The sequence below is a fragment of the Candidozyma haemuli genome (genome assembly GCF_002926055.2).
Source record: "Candidozyma haemuli strain B11899 chromosome Unknown A_2014730914, whole genome shotgun sequence".
NCBI lineage: Eukaryota > Fungi > Ascomycota > Pichiomycetes > Serinales > Metschnikowiaceae > Candidozyma > Candidozyma haemuli.
The window spans coordinates 404,286-423,602 of NW_020289906.1; the positions used below are offsets into that span (position 1 = coordinate 404,286).

Here is a 19,317-nt window from a genome sequence, read left to right on the forward strand (position 1 = left end):
TTATGCCTCTTGTGATGCGCTCTGTGATGCCCATTTCTTTGCATTAGCAAGGAACTTGTTGATGTTAGGGGCTTCTTGTGGGAAGATGTACTCGGTGAAGACTTCCTCGCCTTGTTCTGTGGCTCTTCTCTTGGTCACAGGTGTTGGGAAACGCTTTGCGACCTTTTCCACAGACTCTGCATCACCATGAGCTTCTTCGTAACTCTTCCATGCCTCAAGTACTGTGATGCAACTCTTAGCATCGTCGTTATCTTTAAAGTGCTTGACTGCTTCGGTGAACACCTCGCGGGTTTTGCCCTTCTGGTGATCTTCAAGCTTGAACTCGACATCGTCTTCGGCGTTTTCGAGACTTTCAACTTGGCTAGGAGAAAGAATGCTCAGCTCAAAGTTTGCAAACTCTATCCAAAGTTCTGCTTTTGGTGTATCTGTGAGCTCACGTCTAAAGACATCCCTCGCACGTTCGTACATAAGTTCATCCTTGAGAAAGTTAATGAAAGTATTGAAAAGCTCCTCACGAGGCTTGAAAGAAAGATGGGCATTAACAGCGCTAGTCGCTTTGTTCTGAGTATCCAATGCCATTTCAAATAGGGCAATACATCTGTCAGATTCTCCGAACTCTAACTCTTTGTTGATAAAGTCTTTCAAAACGTCAAGTGCCCTATGGCTCTCCTCATTCTCAAGGTCGAAAAGCAAAGCAACCTCAATCCACTTAGTATAGAGTGAACGCACCCTACTCCATTCGTTGAGCTTCGTCTCCAAGTCGATGTAGAACCTGAAGAGCTTACTCTTCAATGTCGTAGTGCAGGTCAAGCCGATAGCCTTGCCAAGAAGTTTCCTGGCAGCTACCAAGCCAGCTTCGTTATTGTACCGTAGTTCAAACAGGGCCGCCATCACCCAAATCTTAGCGAATGTAAACTTCTTGTGGGGTATTGTTGCGATAGCGTCAGCCCAACATTTGCGGGCATTCTCAATGTTTCTGTTGTTGAACTCCTCCCACAAAGCAAACTTTATCCAGAGGAACACATAGCGTCTCCAGCTTACCAGCTTGTATTGTTCCTCTGGTGGAACTGATACACTCCTCCTGAACAAGCTACGGAGAGACTCCGTAGATGATTCTTCCTCTAGCTTAAGATAGTCCCACCAGGCGTTGTAATCTCTTGGATTCTTATAAATTGTCAGTTCAAGTTGGGCTTTTTCTTTAGTGCTGACAGCTGAATCTATCAGATCTGTACCGCCATGTCTGCTTTCGAACTCAACGATGATGGCAGATAATCGGTTCTTTTGTTCTTCCAGCGCCACGTCTAGCACCGTCTGGAATATCGTACGAGCTCTTTCAAGCTCTCCTTGGAGGGCTTCCCACGTACACCAGCGCAGCACGAGCTCTGGAACACTGTCATCAGTTTGCAATGAGCCATTCTCAGCCATGGAATCAAGCGCAGATTCAAAAACGCCACGAATTCGAGATACCAGTTGATCATTCAAAGGAACTCCCACACGCTCGAAGTCTGCCCATGCTAGCCAAATCTCACCTTCGGGATATTCAGCCAAGAACCTCGGAAACAAAGCCCTGACATTATCGTACTCGTCGTATCGCTGTTCAAAGCCAATATAAGCTTGCCATACGGTTTTTGCCGGCTTCCAAGAAACCCATCTCTCAAATATTGAACGCACAGAAGTATAGTTCCCCAATGCCTCTTCGGTCTGGACATACATGTACCATAGCTTGTCAGTGTACGGTAGAGTAGTAACAGCACGGTCAAGTAAATTTCTAGCATGATTAACATTCCGATGCATTGATTCCATTTCAATGTAGCGAACCCAGAAAGGAACATGCTGGACGTTCACTTCCAAAGCACGTTCCATAATAGATCTGGCTCTTCTAAAGTCATGGTTATGCTCTAGTTCCCATTTGGCGTATCGTATCCATTGGCCATAGTTAAGACGGTTCTTATTAAGATGCTGTTCATATTCTTTCCGTTTTGTTTGCTGGAACAGACGTAGCTCTTCTAGATCTTGGATGCTCTGCTTCGCTGCTTTATATGGAGCTTGTTTTAGCTGATGAGCTTCCAGAAGAATGTCTGCAGACGAGACTTGAACGTCCGCTCGTTTTCCTTCAAGCTGTTGTGGAGCCTCAGTAGCCAAGTTTGGCGGTAGTTGTAGATCCATAAGAATTGAGGATGATAGTTATAATGTTAGTTATGTGTGTGATGACATTGTGAGGTTCAGACGATAAGCGAGAGGAAAAAAAATATGGGTACGGTATACTGCCTTCAGCCAGATTCGAACTGACGATCTCCTCATTACTAGTGAGGTGCCTTACCAACTTGGCCATAAAGGCGTGGTACAGAAGGCTTTAAAAACTGCTTAAACTTGACAGAACATACGGTGAAATCCTATTTTTCGTAATTTTTGAGTTTTTCTAATACTTTTTTCATATCTATACTTTCGCACTGTAGTTTTCAAATTAGCAATTTCTGCCATTTTTGGCACTTTTTTGCCCATTTACGCCGGACGGCAATGAGGAAGTCCTTGTAAACCCGATGATTAAGGGGTTGTGTTTTCTATAGTGATATAGTTTTCGTGCCATAAGGCGTCCTCTTAATACACAGTTAACAAAAAAAAAAAAAGACTTAGCCTTGTATGGCAAAGTGTTGTTTGTCTACAACCAAGTGGCCTTTAACCTTCAAATATCGTCTACATTATCATAAATCGTCTATCATATGCTTTCATAATAAATAACTCCCAAACCTGTTATGACCAAACCTGTAACTGCTCATAATAATCTACCCTAACCTTTTCGCTATCAATAACTTGCACCACTTCATGGCGAAGATCGTCAACCATGATGGGATGGCCGCAAGTGACAAAGCAGCAACTACCCAGACTGCATTCCACATTCTCCTGAACAATTTTCGGCACATTAGGTCTGCCTTCGTGGAATCGAATATGCTTCAAATCTTCCTTAAGCTTGCCAATTGGGTCTTTAAACTGATGAACGGCACTGAAATGTGCATAAGTGTTCAGTAGTAGTGGCAGCTTATCGTGTGGACTCGTCAACATGGCCAGTGGCCTTGTGACATAAATTTCGGTTTCGATAGGGAACTGCTTTAAGGAAGCAAGTTCATCGAAAAACCAAAGAATAGATTGGTACTCCCTCACAACCCATATGAGCTTCACTGTACGTTTACTGAAAGTATCTTGTCTCTCGATAACTTCCACTGCTTCAGCAAGAATGCCAGGAATACCATTACCACCAGCCAAAAACACACTGGTGTCGTGCTTATATGCTGGCGTTGCCTCTCCGTAGGATCCCTCCACGGCAACTCTGATCTTTGCGGACTTGTCTGGATTATTCTCGAGGTAAGTTGCCAAATCACGAGTCACTCCCTTCTTCACCTTGGCATAGAAAATAATGTTATTACCCACTAAGGTATAAGTGAAAGGGTGAGACTGCCAGAAACAATATGGACGGAGGAAATGGACAAAGCAGTGACCACCGCCTTCAGCTTTAAAGTTCTTTGGAAGTGGAACAGTAACCTTCAAAGTCTCGTCCTCGTAAAGTTTCACGTCAGCAAGAGGGAATCCGAAATAGGCGAGACGCTGGATCCTAATAATTCTGTCAGTTGCCCAAAGCCAAGCAGAAAAGTAATAGTACCAAAGGAAATAAAGATCATCGACATGGAACCAAGCGCCTATCGCAAAGACCAACGCAAGCACAATGTGAAGAAGAAGGAACGTTTCGTACCACTTCCGTCTTAATACTAAAAGACCTTGCACTAAGATCACAATACCACTCGTGTAAGCTGCGGCACCCCAGATCAAGTAGGCAGTGAGATGGAAGTCAGGTTTATCCCTGATAATGTATGCGTAGCCATTGGCATGGATGATCAAAAGAACCATCATGATACGAGAAATCCATCTGTGGAGGGTCACGAATGCCGCATACTCCCATCTGGTAAGCCACTGCAAGATGTTGTTACGCCCAGCGAACAAGATGGAAAAGGGGAATAAATAACTGGCAAGAACGCCAGAGCGTACCGCGTAGTAACGAGCAAGTGCACGATCTTTAGTCTTGAAGATTGGGTCACCCTCGACGTACTTGATGTTGGCCAAGAAGAAATAAACTGTCATGGCTGTGAAAGCAACAAGTGTCACAGTTTCCAACCGAGTGGGTGAAAGGAAATCAAGTACTTTGAGGAATCTCTTCTCGTTCGTCTTATAACGACCAAAGGTAGCCGGGAGGGTGATCTTCTTACGTATCCAATTGATCGTAGGTGTGTTTGCCCTTTCGTTGAGCCTTGGGAACCAGATCTTCAGCCAGTTGGCAAGGCCGACCAATGTAAAGACGACAGCCCAGAATGCGACCAAGTAGAAACCGTAACCGATTGATCTGTTGTAATTGCCCAAGAATTGATCGTATGAGTCTCTATATCTGAAGATCAACGCATCATCAAGCTTTACTGGATGGTTAAGGGTCGCTTGAGTGGATGTCTCCTTATCAATGGTACTCTCGTTTTGTGCTTCTTCCTCATACAAGAGGTGAGCGTTATCAAACTGCTCTCTGGTGAGTGGCACATTCATCTTCTCATTGCATCTCTGAATATAAGTATCGACAAGATGAGGATATGCCGTGAGGTAGCAGTGGGACACAGTCGCCAAAGCGTTGATATTCTCACACAAGCATAACTCGTTCTCTGGAGTAAACACATCCTCAAGATCACAGAAGTTCAATGTTCTGACGTGGATACTGCAACTCAGGTATGCAATGTCGGCAACAGAGTAGCGGTGGAAAGGAGCACTCTGAAGAGCCTTCTCTGGGGTCATGGTAACGAAGAGGGCTATAAGACATGTTAGTAGGAGACTCATGGCCGTCTTGGTATATACGGGAGACTTCCCGCGAGGCCAGAGAAAGAATGCCGCTGCCACGAACAACAGGACGTTGACCCAAAACATGGGGAAGATGTGGAAAAGATTTTGCAAGGGGTTTAGATAGTGGATCTGGCGGGAATTGGTAGGATTATATGAGGGAAAAAAATTATCTTTTCCATCAATGAGATCCGAGGGTGGCCTAGAGTTTGGGTCGGTCGAGATCCGGGTGTAACGGTGCACGTAACCGAGGGTGCCAAGTACCCCCACCGGGGGCTTCACCGAGCTCGGTCAGATTATCTAGATAATCAGGGGGTTAAGGAGAGGGGCGTTGTGAATGGGCAACCTTAAAAAAGAAATTAGACGCCCACCCAAACCACATAGGAATGACATGTGCTGTCTAAGTCATGGTATTAGCATCAGCTCACACCACAACTGGTAAACTCTTACAGTAGCCCTGAAGCTGAATGGTAAGGAGGATCAAAACCATTTCCGAGGGCGCCAAGGCACATGAAGATGGTTAGCCGTTGACTCGTATGTCGACAGAGGGCCCCCGGAATGCGAATGTAGATTAGGTGCCCACGGAACGGAGAAACGGCCATATGTTAACTAGTGGCACGGAGAAATGCTAATGTACCTCCACAGCCGTACGAACGAGGCGTTCTGGCGGGTTTTTGGGCTTTGTGGGCCGATCTAAAAAAGCCTTTCTTTGTGACTGCTAAATAGTGGTTAGGTTGTGGATTGGCTGCAAACCAGGTAAAACTCCATGGGGTGATGTGAAAGAAGCCACTGTGAATGTGCAAGCAGGAGGCTTTTTCTGGGGGAGTTTGGTCGGTGTTGTTTTGCATTGACGGGAGCTTTTGAAAGTAGATGTTTTTGATATGTTCACTTTCTACCATTCCAGCGGTGTTTGGCAGGTTCTCAGGAAATGTGTGAAGTGAGAGGATATCTCTAAGAATGTAGACACCTCTTAAAAATAGAAAACGCTGTAAACACGTTGGAAGTTTGGAAAGTGGAGAATGGTCACTTTCAGTGTTGGTATTTTTTGGCATCAGATCACTACAAACCAGAAATGGTCACTTCTGGTGTTCTTATCAGTTGCGCGTTGCAGCCATGGAGACGTGAAGAATGTGGGGGAGATCAGACTCTTCCAGAGACAGATTGCAATCAGTAAAAAATACCAAAATATAAACAAACATGGAGCCTGATAGCCATAATGGATGTTGAATAATTGGGAGCAGTGTGTTTTGCAGCTTTTGTGGGGTATGATGAATCCTCATGAGGGCTAGTATAGTAAGTAGACAATACTACCTTCTTTAGCGTTTTTTAATTGTTGAATCGGCTACACTTCCACGTCAAGAGAAATCCTAAAGCTTATTGCTTCGTCTACATTGATCGGTAACAAGCGAAGGGTACCTGGTGGTTCATCTATGGCCTGGTTAACTACCATTTGCAGCCATTACCTCCAGAACCGTCCACCATTATTAAAACCTCTCACTCAACAACTCCCAGCTCATTTGTAATGACCACCACCTCTATTAACGCTTCCCACAGATCGCTTCCCACCAAACAGCTTAACCGCTGTAAACTTGCTCTTACCACTGATGCCTTCTACGCTTGCTCGGTCGCAAGTCCGAAGCGGCCCAGACAACAGCAAAAGTGGTTCTACGCCCTTCAGAGAAAATTCAAACCCATACACTCAGTACCAAAGGAAGTCCTGCTTATTTATCTACTTTTACTTTTTGCACATTTTACATCTTACACTCTTTTGCCTGGACCCTATCTCTTATTAATGTGCCTCGCTTGCGCTTAGTCAGACATATAGGGCCGTCAAATATGTCTTGATCATAGGTTCTGGAAACTCTACCCATATAAGAAGCCGGGTTCGCACTTCTCCAAGATGACTACAACCATCAATAATGTCCCTTCAATCGTCTAACCTTAAAGAAGAGTTTGTACCTCTCAATGAAATCAGAAGACCAATTCCTCCTGTGCTAGATCATGATAAGATCGATGCCATGGTCTCCACGCTTCAAGGCAACCCTATGGCTTCTGCTACTTGTGGTATTGAAGATATGACTGCTGGTGAGTTGCCTCCAATTGATGTGTTTTTGGTCCGTGAACAAGGCAAAAACTACTACTTTGCGTTTGGCGGATGCCATAGGTTCCAGGCCTACGATAAGTTATCTAAGGATGGTGAAAAAGTGCCTATGGTGAAGGCCAGAATCTTGCCTGCAACCAGAAAGACCCTTAAGGTTTACTTGGGTGGATCTGTGGATGAGATGTTCGACTAGATTTTAATGCTCTATACAAATTTTATAGAATTCATGATTAACGTTCCGATTATGCTTGTAATGGGGTGCTTGAGTTTACCAGCTCTTGACTCTGGCGATGCTGCTGCTGCTGAGGCAAGGTGAAGTAAAGTCTCTTTCTAATTCTCTTAGCCTGCCACTTGATAGGCACCAATGGCAATCTACCGTGCTTATCCTCGTAAAGCAAGCTCCAGAACATGGCGATCACGGCTACCCAGTACACATTGTAGCCAATTACACTGCCATAAGTGGCAGAGTTGGTCCAGCCAAAAATTGCCGTAAATAACATCCAAAGCACACCATCCTCGGGCATCTCACCATTGCAACAGTTGACGTGCCAGACACTGTTGGCGATATCGTAGGAGCCAGGACCATGGCCCGTCTCACTGACATCCATACCACCACACTTATCGATAAAGTTTTGGAGTTCAAATTGCCAAATACCTTTGGAGAACAAGCCAGCAGCAACAAGGTAAAGGAAACAGGTCGAGATGATCAAGAACCACTGAAGAGAAAGGGTGTTTCCCGATCTGTACAAGGCCACACCAACGATGGTACCGATAACCATAGCCAAAATGGCCGAGTTGACAATGGAAGCGACAGTAGTGTTTTCGTTAATACCAATGCCTCCCACAAACACGATAGCCTCTAAACCTTCACGCAAAGTGGTGACAAAAGGCAAGATGAACATGGCATTGCGCTCAGACCAAGATGCGGTGTTCTTTGCAGCCTCCATGAACTGGGTATTATTGTTAATGATGGAACCCAACTTGTGATGCCATTTCTGCTGCATTCTATTAACACGAAGAATCTGAACACCCATGGCTGAAATGATCATAGAAGCAATCACAGAAAAAGTGGCCTCCCAGTAATGCTCAGTGCCAGACCATAAATCAGCCCCTATGGTATAGAAAGCGACAAGAATAACTGCACCCACGATCAAACATCCAATAAAGCCACAAAGACCGCCGACCCAAATCTGCCATTTGAGACCAGAAATGAGTTTCTCGTTGGGTGGTGCAGCAGCTTCGTTCTGTTGAGAGCAATTTTCACTTTCCCCTTCGGTAGGATTGTCTTGCGTCTGGTCCTTAGAATCTTGCAGGAGACTCTTGTTGACGAACGCCAAAAGCACCGAGATGATGATCGCCAGCTCGATGGTCTCACGAAGCACAATGAAGAACGCTTGCACGGAGAAGTAGTCTTCTAACGCTAGAGCCATGATTAGTTGGAAGAAATGTGGACTGGAGTTTTTCTGGCGCCGGCACTGGAATATATAGGTCTCGCAGCCGGTCGGTGTGAGATCTGCGGGCCACGAGAACCGGGGCTCGGGTACGGCATGGGAACTCGCTCTTCGCGCTTGTAATAAAGAAATTACCCTCGAAAGTCGGTCAGGGATTCCTGCAGGTAGTGCGAGCGAACCGGTTTAGTTTTGATCCGCGTCTAAACTGTCGCACTGACTTTTCACTGGGGGTTATCTATTCTATCAGAGACTGTAGTATTCACGGGTTCTGGTCAGTTAGGCTTTGATTATGGTCATGCAAGTTTTTTATAGTGGATATGCAACTGAAGGTGCGTGTTTCTGTTTTTCCGATTTTCCGTCATGCCGCTCGGATCTCCGCTTCGGACTGGCGACTCGTTACCTTCACGGTGCCTGCCTGTCATACAATGAATGAGCTTGGGAGGCTCATGTCTCACTTCACATTTCTTCTTTCTCTGGTGGTAGCTCTGTTTCTTCTGTTTCTTCTATCACGCTTTTAGGCTTCCTTTTCATTTCTTTTTCGTCATTTTTCGTCTGTTTCCTGTCATCAGATGCTCCCCCTGTTTCATCCTTTGGGTGTGAATACACGGAATGTAGCCTCACTCCTCACTCCTGGAATGGAGGGGGCCTTACGCTACTGTAGAGGAGCGTCTCATCAGTCGTTCAAGAGACATTGGGTTTAACTTAAAGTGTCTTACCTTTAACTGTCTGTGCCTTTTGGTATCATCATCAAAAGCCACCTCTATGTATCTTCCTTCGAAGATCATCATATCTATAACCGCATCACTTAAGTAAGCCTCTTCAATATCTGGGCTTTACTGGCTTCGTTCTTATACCGGAAACCCCAGGCCTGTTCAGCCTGCTCACGTATGGTTCTGACCTGGGTTTCTTCTCCAGCTCAGGTTCTGGCCCCTCTGTCCTTTGTCTCTTAAACCTCTCCCTGTCAATCTCATGACTCTCTTCAAAAGCAGGCATGTCCTCTGGTGCCAAAGGCTTTGGATCAACTCTGAAGTATTCATGCTCCAACGCATCCTGAGCGTTCCAGCGCTTTGCAGGATCTAACGTTAGAAACTTATCCAAAAGCAGAACACCAACCTCGCCCATGAGAGGCACAAAGCGTTGCTCTAGCGTACGTTTGCATGTCAACCCAATATTAAGGTCCTGTTTGTTCGGGAGAAGCGACGCACTCGCCCAGTTCTCGCGAGATGGTGGTCCCACCATGTCAAAAATAAGTTGCGCTTGATTGGAGTCAGACGATCCGACCAAGATAGGTTTCTTCGTGAAAAGCTCGCCAAAGACACATCCAACGCCCCACATGTCAACAGCAGTGCCGTATTTTCGTTCACCTAGAAGCAACTCTGGAGACCTGTACCATCTCGTGACGACTAACGCTGTGTATGCTCTCTCTCCACCTCCAGAGCCCAAACCTTTTAGAGGCGTTTTGCCATGGTAGATTCTGGCAAGCCCAAAATCAGCAATTTTCACCACTCCATGTGGATCAATGAGGATATTAGCAGCCTTGATGTCTCTATGTAAGTAATGCTCTTGGTGAATATAATCCACACCTTGAAGAAGCTGCTTCATAATGCATTTGACCATCGCTTCAGTAAGCTTGATTTGTGGATTCTCTAATAGACCAACCAAGTCTAACGACATGTACGGTGATATCGTATAGAAACATCCTCTTTGGCGTACAGCGTCTTCAGGTGAATTGGCCTTAGCTTCCTCATATATCATGCCGGTGATCTTCAACACATTCTCATGGTTGAGACTCTTAAGAATAGTAATTTCTCTCATAGCTGTGATAGGAAAGCCTTCTTTGGCAGAATGGTTTATAAGTTGTTTCAATGCTACCAATTCCCTTGTCTTTCGGCTTTTCGCTTTCTGCACCACACCAAATGTACCTTGTCCAATCTTTTTAATCACATCAAACTCTGTTAGTTTAGACATAGTCTCAAACTTATTATACGGCTGTGGAGCACGTTTCTGACGTGCTGAAACCATAGTGATATGTTGATGATTGGTATAATGAGATGCGATGGTAATGTTAGATGTAAGTACTACGCGCGCCTAGTATCAAATGTCCGTCGATTAAATATGATTTACTCAGTGAGTGAAATGAATATATGCTATTAATTAATTTTCGTTATTTGGTTGAGTCTCTGGTCTCAGACCTCTATGCTATCCAGGTCTTGGACATGCTTTGCAAGCTTCTTTCTCTCCTTTGACAAATTTCTTGCTGCCTTCACATTGAATCCTCCTTCTAGAAGCTTGGTGGTCTCCTCCAACTTCAAGCCGGCAACTTCCGGAAGCAAGAAGTAAATGAAAAGGAAGGAAACGAAACACAATGCAGCAAAGAATGCGAAGGTTCCTGGTGGTGTGATGTTTTCAAGCATAGTCAAAAACGTAGATGCAATCACCAAGGAACCAGCCCAATTGGTAGCTGCAGCGTACATACCTCCAACGGATCTCACATTGACATCCGAGAAAAGCTCAACACCGGTCCATGCACTGTTACCAATACCAATGGCATATGACGCAACGTAGAACACCATACCCATGATGACGACAATGCCCCAGCCTGTGATACCTGTAGTCTCAACGACAACTTCTGCTCCATCACCGAACTTGACGCCCAAGAAGTGGAAAGCAATGGCACAAATAACAAGTGCTGCGCACATACCTGGAATAGCGAAAAGCAAGATACGACGACGTCCGACAAAGTCGATAATACACAATGCAACAAGGGTGAAGACGAAGTTTGTGGCAGCAACAATGATCGACACGGCAGTGGCGTTCTCGAAACCGATGGTCTCGAAAATCGTAGCACTGAAGTACATCAACGAGTTGAAACCAGTAAACTGTTGAATACCTTGCAAGCCACAAGCCAAAACGAGAGCACGGAAGTTGGCTGGTCTAGAGTGAATAAGCTTGATGGAGTTCCAGATCTGAGAAACTGGGCCACCTGGAACGGTCGAATTGGACTGAATCATGTCATCCAAAAGAGCATCAATGTGGTCCTCAGAGGAGTCACTATGAGTCTTCAGCAACACCTGCCTGGCTCTCTCAATGTTGCCATTGATAACGTAGTATCTAGGGGTGTCAGGTAAGAACAAGAACAAACCCAGTTGAATGACAGCAGGGACCATACACAAGCCCACAGACACTCTCCAGCCACCGTCCATGTTTGTCAAGCCCCAGTTGATGAAATAAGCGATCAACTGACCGCCTGTGATAAAAATACAATTGGTGACGATAAGACGTCCTCTATACTTTGAAGGAGCCAACTCACTCAACATGAGTGGGGCTATAAGGGATGCAATACCGACACCGAGACCCAAAACGAATCTTCCGGAAATCATTGTCCACACATGTTTGGCAACAAGCTGGATGATGGTGCCGACGACGAAAATAACATTGGAGCCCATGAGCACGCGTTTTCTACCAACCAAGTTGGCACCGACACCGCCGAAAATAGCACCAATCAAGGCACCCAACGAGGTGGCAGAAGTGATGAGTTCTTTTTCACTTGATGACAAGATCTTGTTGGACAAGTCTGTACCCACATTGACCAAAGCAGCAGAAATGTAACCAGTGTCGTAACCAAACATGAAACCCGAAATGGATGAAGCCAACGTCAAAAGAATGACAAGCTTCGTAGGGTGTTCACCTTCCAGAGAGTCACCCTTGGCCTGGGCAGCGGTGGTTCCAGAAACCATCGACGTCGACGTAGAGTCATCCTGAGAATGGAACTTGATCACATTGGCGCCATTTTTCCGCAGCGACGATTCTCGTAGTAAATTGTCCAGGGAGTTCTCCGTGGAGTTTGTATGGGATGTTTGATCCATTTAGGGTGAGACAAAACAACAAACGAAAGAAAGGGGGAGAAAAAATGTGTGGAGGAGCAAAAGTGTGAGGGAAAAAGCGATACTTATAAAGGACGATGGGAGAGAGCGCCGTGCATAATTTCGGCGAAAGACGCCAATCGGTTTGGTGAGAAGGCGCGAGAAAAATAGGAGAAAAAACACCGCTCGGCGAAATTTGAAGCAACCTCTCGGCGAGTTGACCCGCCCGTATGCAGACAGCCACCTTTAACAAGACAAGAAAGAAGCGCCTAGAAAGAGTTGGTGTGGAGGTTGGAAATGTGGATTTAGTCAGGAGGAATTTATAGAGAAATGGAGGTCATTTTTGTGGGAAAAGAGGTCCTTTTATAGTTGTTGCTTGCCCATTGGAGTGGGGGGTCAGTGGGGCTAACTGGTGGGGGTGGGGGCCTTCTCTGGATACTAGAGCACATGAATGGCTGCGAATTGACAAGAATTTAATGACAATACTGTTTATGGTAAGAGGTTGCTAGGGAGCAAGCTGGGCAATTGGGTGTCTTGGTTTGGGGTGTTTTGGGGTTAAGAGAAAGTAGAGGGATGGTGATTTGTTCAGAGTATAGTGGAGCAGGTGAAGCAGGTGAAAAGTCACTATCTGGTTGACTCGTGCGAGATGAGCATCAGATGAAGCAACTACATAAGAGAAAGGGAAAAAGTTGGAGTTTTTTCATCGCCTGAACGGTATTGTGCTGGAAGTTATTGTTTTATAAGATTCACTGGATCTCTTAGGGTATCCTAGATTTGGGTAACGTTGGGTTGGGCTAGGGCGTTTTGGCAAAGCGGCTCGACTAGCCTTATTATTATTTCGCAGCCATTACCGCCTCAGCAGATGTCAAGAAAGGCGTCAAAATGTAACAAGCTTTACGGTGGGAAACCTACAGCGAGCCGAACAGCAAAGGCATTGGATTGGTGGATCTATATGGCGCTTCTTCGCTTAAAAGAGTGTTGCATTGTGTCTACTTCAACTAGGCTTTGTTCCTGTCTACATCTCCCGATTGATTATCAAATGTATGTTAAGTCTACTTTTTACATGCTCAAGGACTTGCTTAAAGAGACACCCACGGTGTAAGCGAGAGTGTTTATCGTCAGCATCGTGCGTCGTTTTCTGTTCTAAAATTAACGCTTCTTTGGAGGGTTGAAGGTGATCTTTCTGTTCTTGATTGGCTGCCACTTGAACTTCTTCACCCAGACGGACAACAAGTAAAGAGAAGATGTGATGATAAGGGCTTTGAGACCCCATCTCTTTCTGTCGTCATGCTCTGGCTCGGAAGCCCAGTTCAAAAAGTGAGACACATCCTTGGCCATCTGAGAAGTGGTAGCTGGAGTACCGTCCTCGTATTCAACCAAGTCATCAAACAACACTCTACCCATGGCAATAGCACCACCTGGGAAGTATGGGTTGTAGTTGGATCCAGGAGGCAAGGTAACACCGGCTGGTGGCTCCTCGGGGTAACCAGTCAAAAGAGCGAAGATGTAGTCGGCACCACCGTGTCTAGCCTTGACAATCAAAGACAAGTCAGGAGGCAAAGCACCCTGGTTAGCGGCTCTGGCAGCTTGTTCGTTCTCGTATGGGCCTTGAAGGTAGTCGGCCAACTTACCGATTCTCTTTCTTGGCTTACCTTCATCATCTGGCTCATCGTCGTATTCGAGCTCCTCAGCCATAGCCTTGGCCTCAGAAGTAGCGTGGGAGACACCAACCAAGTTTCTCCAGGCAATTCTGTCCAAAGAATGACAAGCAGCACAGACTTCTCTGTACACCTGGAAACCTCTTCTGATGGAGGCGTGGTCGAATGTGGAGAACATACCGTTCAGGGGCCAGTCAAAAGCTGGAGCGTGGAGACCGTGCTCTGCAGCAGTCATGGCGTTGGCGGTCATGGAGTCCTGGTAAAGGATGTAAGAAGCACCAAGACCAGCGCCGGCGACAGTCAGCATCACCACCTTGTTGGATGCAATTCTGGATGCCGATCTGAACATGCTGAATATATATGTGTGCAATGGAATTAAAGGGTTTTTCGGTAGCAGGAGTGTGTTCTTTCGAGCTCAAGATCACCTAGCGTTTGTGATGATGCTTTGGGCTGAGTAGGACAAAGGGACCACACGAAAAGTTTAGAAATGAACTTCTGAAAGTCGGGGAGATGCGATAAAACGAGTCCACACGAAACCAAAAGAAGGTGAATTGGAAGGCAGAAGACCGTGCGTTTGGTGGTACCGTTAAGTTATATTTTTTTTTTTTCAACTATTGAGCACTGAGGAAATAGTGTAAAAGCACCTCCCGCGATTGGCCAGAGCAATTTGATGTATACACGACGAACCTAACTGGCTACGTGCGATATTGATACCATATGTAAGCGGGCTTGACAGGTGAAACGAAAGCGACTGGGTGTGTTGAACGACACATGACATACAAAATCGGGGTAATTAAAGCTCAATGTTTCGAATGGGGGGCTTTAGGGTTGATGGTTTTGGGAAAAGTTTTTCACCGGTCACGTGATAAATGGCGCCACGGCCCACGATCCAAATGCCCATAGTATGCTTACTTGGACTGACAGCTTTGAAGTAACTAGACCATGTTAGGGCTTTTTTGGACAATTCAGGGTAATGCTCAATCGTGGAAATTCAGATTGAGAAGTTTGTTTTTTCCTCAACTTACTCTGGCTTTTTTCCATTACTCCCTCTGTAACCACTCTTTCGCTTAAATAACCGCGGGTTATTTTGCAACCACTGAGGGCCATCTGTAGAAGTTGGAAGACTGCAATTTTGGCAAAGAGTATGTTTGAAAATGTATGTGGTTTAGGACACCCATCGTATATTTATCATCAGCCTTGTTGGACTTCGAATTTTGGAGGTTATAGTTTGGGAAGTGGCTTATGTACAGCCAATTAACTAAAGCAGGGCATTGACCAAGTAGGTTTCTAAGAATCTCCTCTGATTGACATTGAAAACCGTTTATTCCTTTATTTGGTTGCTAATCGTAGGTTAAGTTTGCTGCTATTTACTTTTAAACGTTGAATAAACATTGATGCTAGTAATGTATCAACTGCCAAAAGGCCCTATAGCACCACTTGTCACATACATAATGACCTTTGTTCTCCCCCACACCACTCTATCGAGGTATGTTGAAAGAATCATTTAGTATTTGGGGTCAATGCCAACGATGTACTAACAGAATCGTCTTGCTTTCATGCCTTGGAAACACCCGTCGAGTAGTATGTGAAGTGTAGAGCCACTGTGCTATGCTTGACAGTTCTTGTAAAGCATTTGTAACGTTTATTGATCCAAAACAAGTGTCTTAGCTTGAATGAACAGCTTTTCACACAGCATATCCTATAGCTTCCTTGCAAATAGTGCCTCCTACAGAACCAAGAATTATGTCTCATTTCGCAGCCAATTACTTAGGCTTGGAGTTTCCCTCTACTGTCTATCTAACTGGGCTAATAAAATAACACCTTAGCTATGAATAATATTTATCATGGAGATCTAGAATTTTTTGTTCGACTTTCCTTTCTTATTTCTAGCCCTAAGAAAAGGGCCCTATGCTAAAGTCGTCTAAAGTATAGTGTAGAAAGTTGAAAACGATGCTACGATCGCTTGTAACAAATTGTAGTTGTAGACACTTGGAAAGGCTCGTGTCAGACTGCAAACAAGTTGTGAAATTACTTTTCACTCTACATTTAATTGACTCGTACTTCGTATGTATTATTATTATAAGGGGCCAAAACAGCCCTTTTACCCGTATCAGCAGATATGTAGTCTATAAGCCGAAATTTAAGCCTTAATCTTAGCCAAGGCCTGTTCTATGTCAGCCAACAAGTCATCAGTCTCCTCAATACCAACAGAAACTCTGATCAAGTCATCGAAGACACCAGCCTTCTCCCTCTCGGCTTGTGGGATACCACCGTGGGTCATGATAGCAGGAACCTCGATCAAAGACTCAATACCACCAAGGGACTCAGCCAAGGTGAAGAGCTTGGTGGAAGAAGTGAAGACAGATGCAGCTTGGGCACCACCAGCAATTCTAAAAGAGATCATACCACCACCAAGGCCGTCACGGTGCTGCTTAGCAACAACAGAGTGTCTAGCGTGGGACTTGAGGCCTGGGTAGTTGACGGCAATGACGGACTCGTGTTGAGACAAGTACTCAGCGATCTTTTGAGCAGTGTAAGCGGCTTGTCTAACTCTCAAGTGCAAGGTCTTAAGACCTCTGTGAGCCAACCAGGAGTCGAAAGGAGATGGCACAGAACCAATGGCGTTCTGCAAGAAACGGTACTTGTCGTGCAATTCCTCGCTGTTGGTGGCCAAGACACCACCGACAACGTCAGAGTGACCGTTAATGTACTTGGTGATGGAGTGCACCACAACGTCAGCACCGTGGACCAATGGGTTGGACACGTATGGAGACAAGAAAGTGTTGTCAACAACCAAAATAGCGTTTTTGTTGTACTTCTTGTTGTGCTCCTTCACAAGGTCGGCCACAGCAGAAATGTCAGTGACAGACAAGGTTGGGTTGGATGGGGTCTCGAGCCACACAAGCTGAGTGTTCTCACGCAAGGAAGCCTCCAAGTCCTTCTGCAAATCGTGAACGAACTCAATGTCAAGACCGTGGGTGTTGGCAACCTTAGTGAAGTAACGGTGAGTACCACCATAGACATCACCACCAGAAACAACGTGGGAGCCAATAGGCAAAGACTGGAGGATCAAAGCGGTGGTGGCAGAACCAGAGGCAATGGCCACGGCGTGCTTAGCCTTCTCCAAAGAAGCAATAGCAGCCTCGAAGTTGTCTCTGTTTGGGTTTCCGGATCTCGAGTAGTCGTAGATACCAATTGGCTTGGATGGTTCCAGCTGAGCGAAGGTGGTACTGAGAGAGATAGGCTCAATGACAGCACCGGTGTGAGGGTCGATTGGAGCACCTGCGTGGATAGCTCTGGTTCCGAAGCCGTAGTTGGTGTTAGAGTCGACAGTCATAGTGAATGTGGAAGTTGTTGGGAAAGAAAAGATGGTTTTCTGGTAAACTGGATTTGTCAGAAACTATATAGCGCCACGGTTTTTTCGCAGGAAGTTTCTTTTTGCCTTGTGATCCTGCAGGGCAGTCCGATGCCCAGAGCGAGCCACATTTTTTTGGGATGTTCCAAGCGACGTCAATGATGACTTTGGAATCGGATGAGGAGGGTCGTCGTTAGAAGTAATAGTTGTAAAACGCCGGAGGCGATCTAAGCGAGATACAGACCGCTGGTGGGGAGCTGGAAGGTTTTGTCTTAAATTTGTCACGTGTATGGTCACGTGATGTCATCTTGCACCCAACGCGATGGATCATGCCACCCACTGCTAATCTTTGATTCTCTTGGTTAAATAAGACGTGTATGGCGTTTTGCCCGAGTTTATGACGTTTTTTTAGCTTCGTATGACTTGATTATCATCAGTATTGGCGTCATATTGGCTGTTCAAGTCGCCATTTCTCGAGCTACCAAGCCGCGCACTCGGACTTTTGCGGCCATTCCGAACCGGGGTGAAGATCCCGATTTCAGCCTTCAGGGTCCATGAACAGTGAATAAGGACCACAAGTAAAGTGCACAACAAAAAGGGCGTAGAATGCTTGGTCGTATAGAGGCTGAAGTTAAATAGTCTTTTTAGGTTTTTGGGGAAAAAAAAGTATGTTTTGGGTAAATCGACAGACAAGGCTCGGCAGTTAACCTCCAGCAACAGAAAGGATGGTGTTGGGACATGCCATTGGACCTTGATTGATCTAAAAAGTATGGCTGATGCTGGTAAATCATTGATCTTAAGGGACATCACGCTATTTGGCAGTATACCTTGAACTTGACCTGGACTTGTGTTTTGATCCACTTAGATCACTCTGAGGCTTCCATCATCCAACAAATGACTGTGGAGATATTAGTTATGGCCATTCAATGGCTTAGAGCACGAAGTATGATTGAATTGGGCGAACTGCGGTCGGTTGTCATCAACACAAGCCAAGATCACCAAGAAAGGGATTTATTCTCATTTTCACTCCATCATTTCCAGGCTGTGTTGAACATACGAATAATACCCAAAAGCTTCAATGTGGTTCTGGTGACCATTACACCCGACAGTAGAGTGATACACGAGGACGGTCAACCGAGACGAAAGTGGATGTGGAGGGCCGCCAAGACGAAAGAGAGTATTAAAGTGGAGACACAAAAGACAGATTGGGAGAATTGGGATACATGGCGGCTGTGGTAAGGGCAATACTGCAAACCAGAAAGACCGGAATGAAAGGTTTCACAGGCTGGTTATGCTACAGGTGAAGCCGTACGGTGGGAAGGTAGGTAGTAAATGTAGGTGTTGATGGAGGCTATAAGGGCAGTTTGACTCTGATGGTGATAGGCGTTGCGGTCAGACGAGAAGCTCCGCCTCTTGACAGACTGGAAAGACGGAGCCGTAGCAGCCGCTTGTAGGTGGCTTCACTGCAAGGATGGCCACTCCCTAAACAAGGCTAAGCTAAATGGGATGAGGGATGAACAGATGAACAAACGAGTAAATCAACAAATGAACAGCAAAAGAGCAAATTCAAGAAAAGTGAGTACTAGTCTATGTGGTGACCTCACCAAGTAGGCGAGATATCAAGGCGTCAGTAAACCACCTAGGGTATTCCAGGCTGCATCATGATTTCATGGGCTGTCATTGACACTGCGGCTAATAACGCACGATACGAGGCACCACAGGAACGCAAATGCCAACGCAAAATAACAAGGAAAGATGGACAGTAGCAAAAAAAAAAAAAAAAAAAAAAAAAAGTACCACAATAAAGAAGTACCCTGAAGAGCCATTCGAGCCGCAGACTTTCCACTACTATGGAGCCGTGGGAGCCGTAGGGGGCCGAGTAACAGGTGAATAGGATGAAAAGTGCGCCAGAGAAAGTGCGCCAGCTTTAAGTGCACCAACAGATAACGACGTGCTGCGCCTCCGCCAAGGTCAAACAGAGACTTTAAGGGAAAAAGGCAAGGGAAGTTGACGTCGATGATGG

General features: G+C 45.6%; 8 protein-coding genes and 1 non-coding gene across 9 annotated transcripts; 1 reads left to right on the forward strand and 8 right to left on the reverse strand. All coding sequences in view use genetic code 12, as the record gives it.

The window, feature by feature from the left end:
• CXQ85_000174 (uncharacterized protein) lies at positions 1-2,166 on the reverse strand (the record flags this gene model as incomplete). The annotated part of the gene is made up of 1 exon (XM_025483932.1): positions 1-2,166. One exon carries the CDS (start codon positions 2,164-2,166, stop codon positions 1-3), a length of 2,166 nt encoding a protein of 721 aa, XP_025342147.1.
• A 99-nt stretch (positions 2,167-2,265) lies between these two features.
• Positions 2,266-2,338, reverse strand: CXQ85_000175. Its single transcript has one exon. It is a non-coding gene; the product is annotated as a tRNA-Thr (tRNA).
• Positions 2,339-2,751: 413 nt separating this feature from the next.
• On the reverse strand, positions 2,752-4,824 carry FRE9 (Fre9p; the record flags this gene model as incomplete). Its single annotated transcript, XM_025483933.1, has 1 exon — positions 2,752-4,824. One exon carries the CDS (start codon positions 4,822-4,824, stop codon positions 2,752-2,754), a length of 2,073 nt encoding a protein of 690 aa, XP_025342148.1.
• Positions 4,825-6,785: 1,961 nt separating this feature from the next.
• Positions 6,786-7,160, forward strand: CXQ85_000177 (sulfiredoxin; the record flags this gene model as incomplete). The annotated part of the gene is made up of 1 exon (XM_025483934.1): positions 6,786-7,160. One exon carries the CDS (start codon positions 6,786-6,788, stop codon positions 7,158-7,160), a length of 375 nt encoding a protein of 124 aa, XP_025342149.1.
• Positions 7,161-7,209: 49 nt separating this feature from the next.
• Positions 7,210-8,397, reverse strand: FTH1 (Fth1p; the record flags this gene model as incomplete). The annotated part of the gene is made up of 1 exon (XM_025483935.1): positions 7,210-8,397. The coding sequence occupies one exon, from the start codon at positions 8,395-8,397 to the stop codon at positions 7,210-7,212; it is 1,188 nt and encodes a 395-aa protein (XP_025342150.1).
• An 840-nt stretch (positions 8,398-9,237) lies between these two features.
• On the reverse strand, positions 9,238-10,440 carry CRK1 (cyclin-dependent serine/threonine protein kinase; the record flags this gene model as incomplete). Its single annotated transcript, XM_025483936.1, has 1 exon — positions 9,238-10,440. The coding sequence occupies one exon, from the start codon at positions 10,438-10,440 to the stop codon at positions 9,238-9,240; it is 1,203 nt and encodes a 400-aa protein (XP_025342151.1).
• Positions 10,441-10,604: 164 nt separating this feature from the next.
• On the reverse strand, positions 10,605-12,284 carry ITR1 (myo-inositol transporter; the record flags this gene model as incomplete). The annotated part of the gene is made up of 1 exon (XM_025483937.1): positions 10,605-12,284. The coding sequence occupies one exon, from the start codon at positions 12,282-12,284 to the stop codon at positions 10,605-10,607; it is 1,680 nt and encodes a 559-aa protein (XP_025342152.1).
• A 1,146-nt stretch (positions 12,285-13,430) lies between these two features.
• Positions 13,431-14,288, reverse strand: CYT1 (ubiquinol--cytochrome-c reductase catalytic subunit; the record flags this gene model as incomplete). The annotated part of the gene is made up of 1 exon (XM_025483938.1): positions 13,431-14,288. The coding sequence occupies one exon, from the start codon at positions 14,286-14,288 to the stop codon at positions 13,431-13,433; it is 858 nt and encodes a 285-aa protein (XP_025342153.1).
• Positions 14,289-16,079: 1,791 nt separating this feature from the next.
• Positions 16,080-17,276, reverse strand: CYS3 (cystathionine gamma-lyase; the record flags this gene model as incomplete). Its single annotated transcript, XM_025483939.1, has 1 exon — positions 16,080-17,276. One exon carries the CDS (start codon positions 17,274-17,276, stop codon positions 16,080-16,082), a length of 1,197 nt encoding a protein of 398 aa, XP_025342154.1.
• Between the last annotated feature and the right edge of the window lie 2,041 nt (positions 17,277-19,317).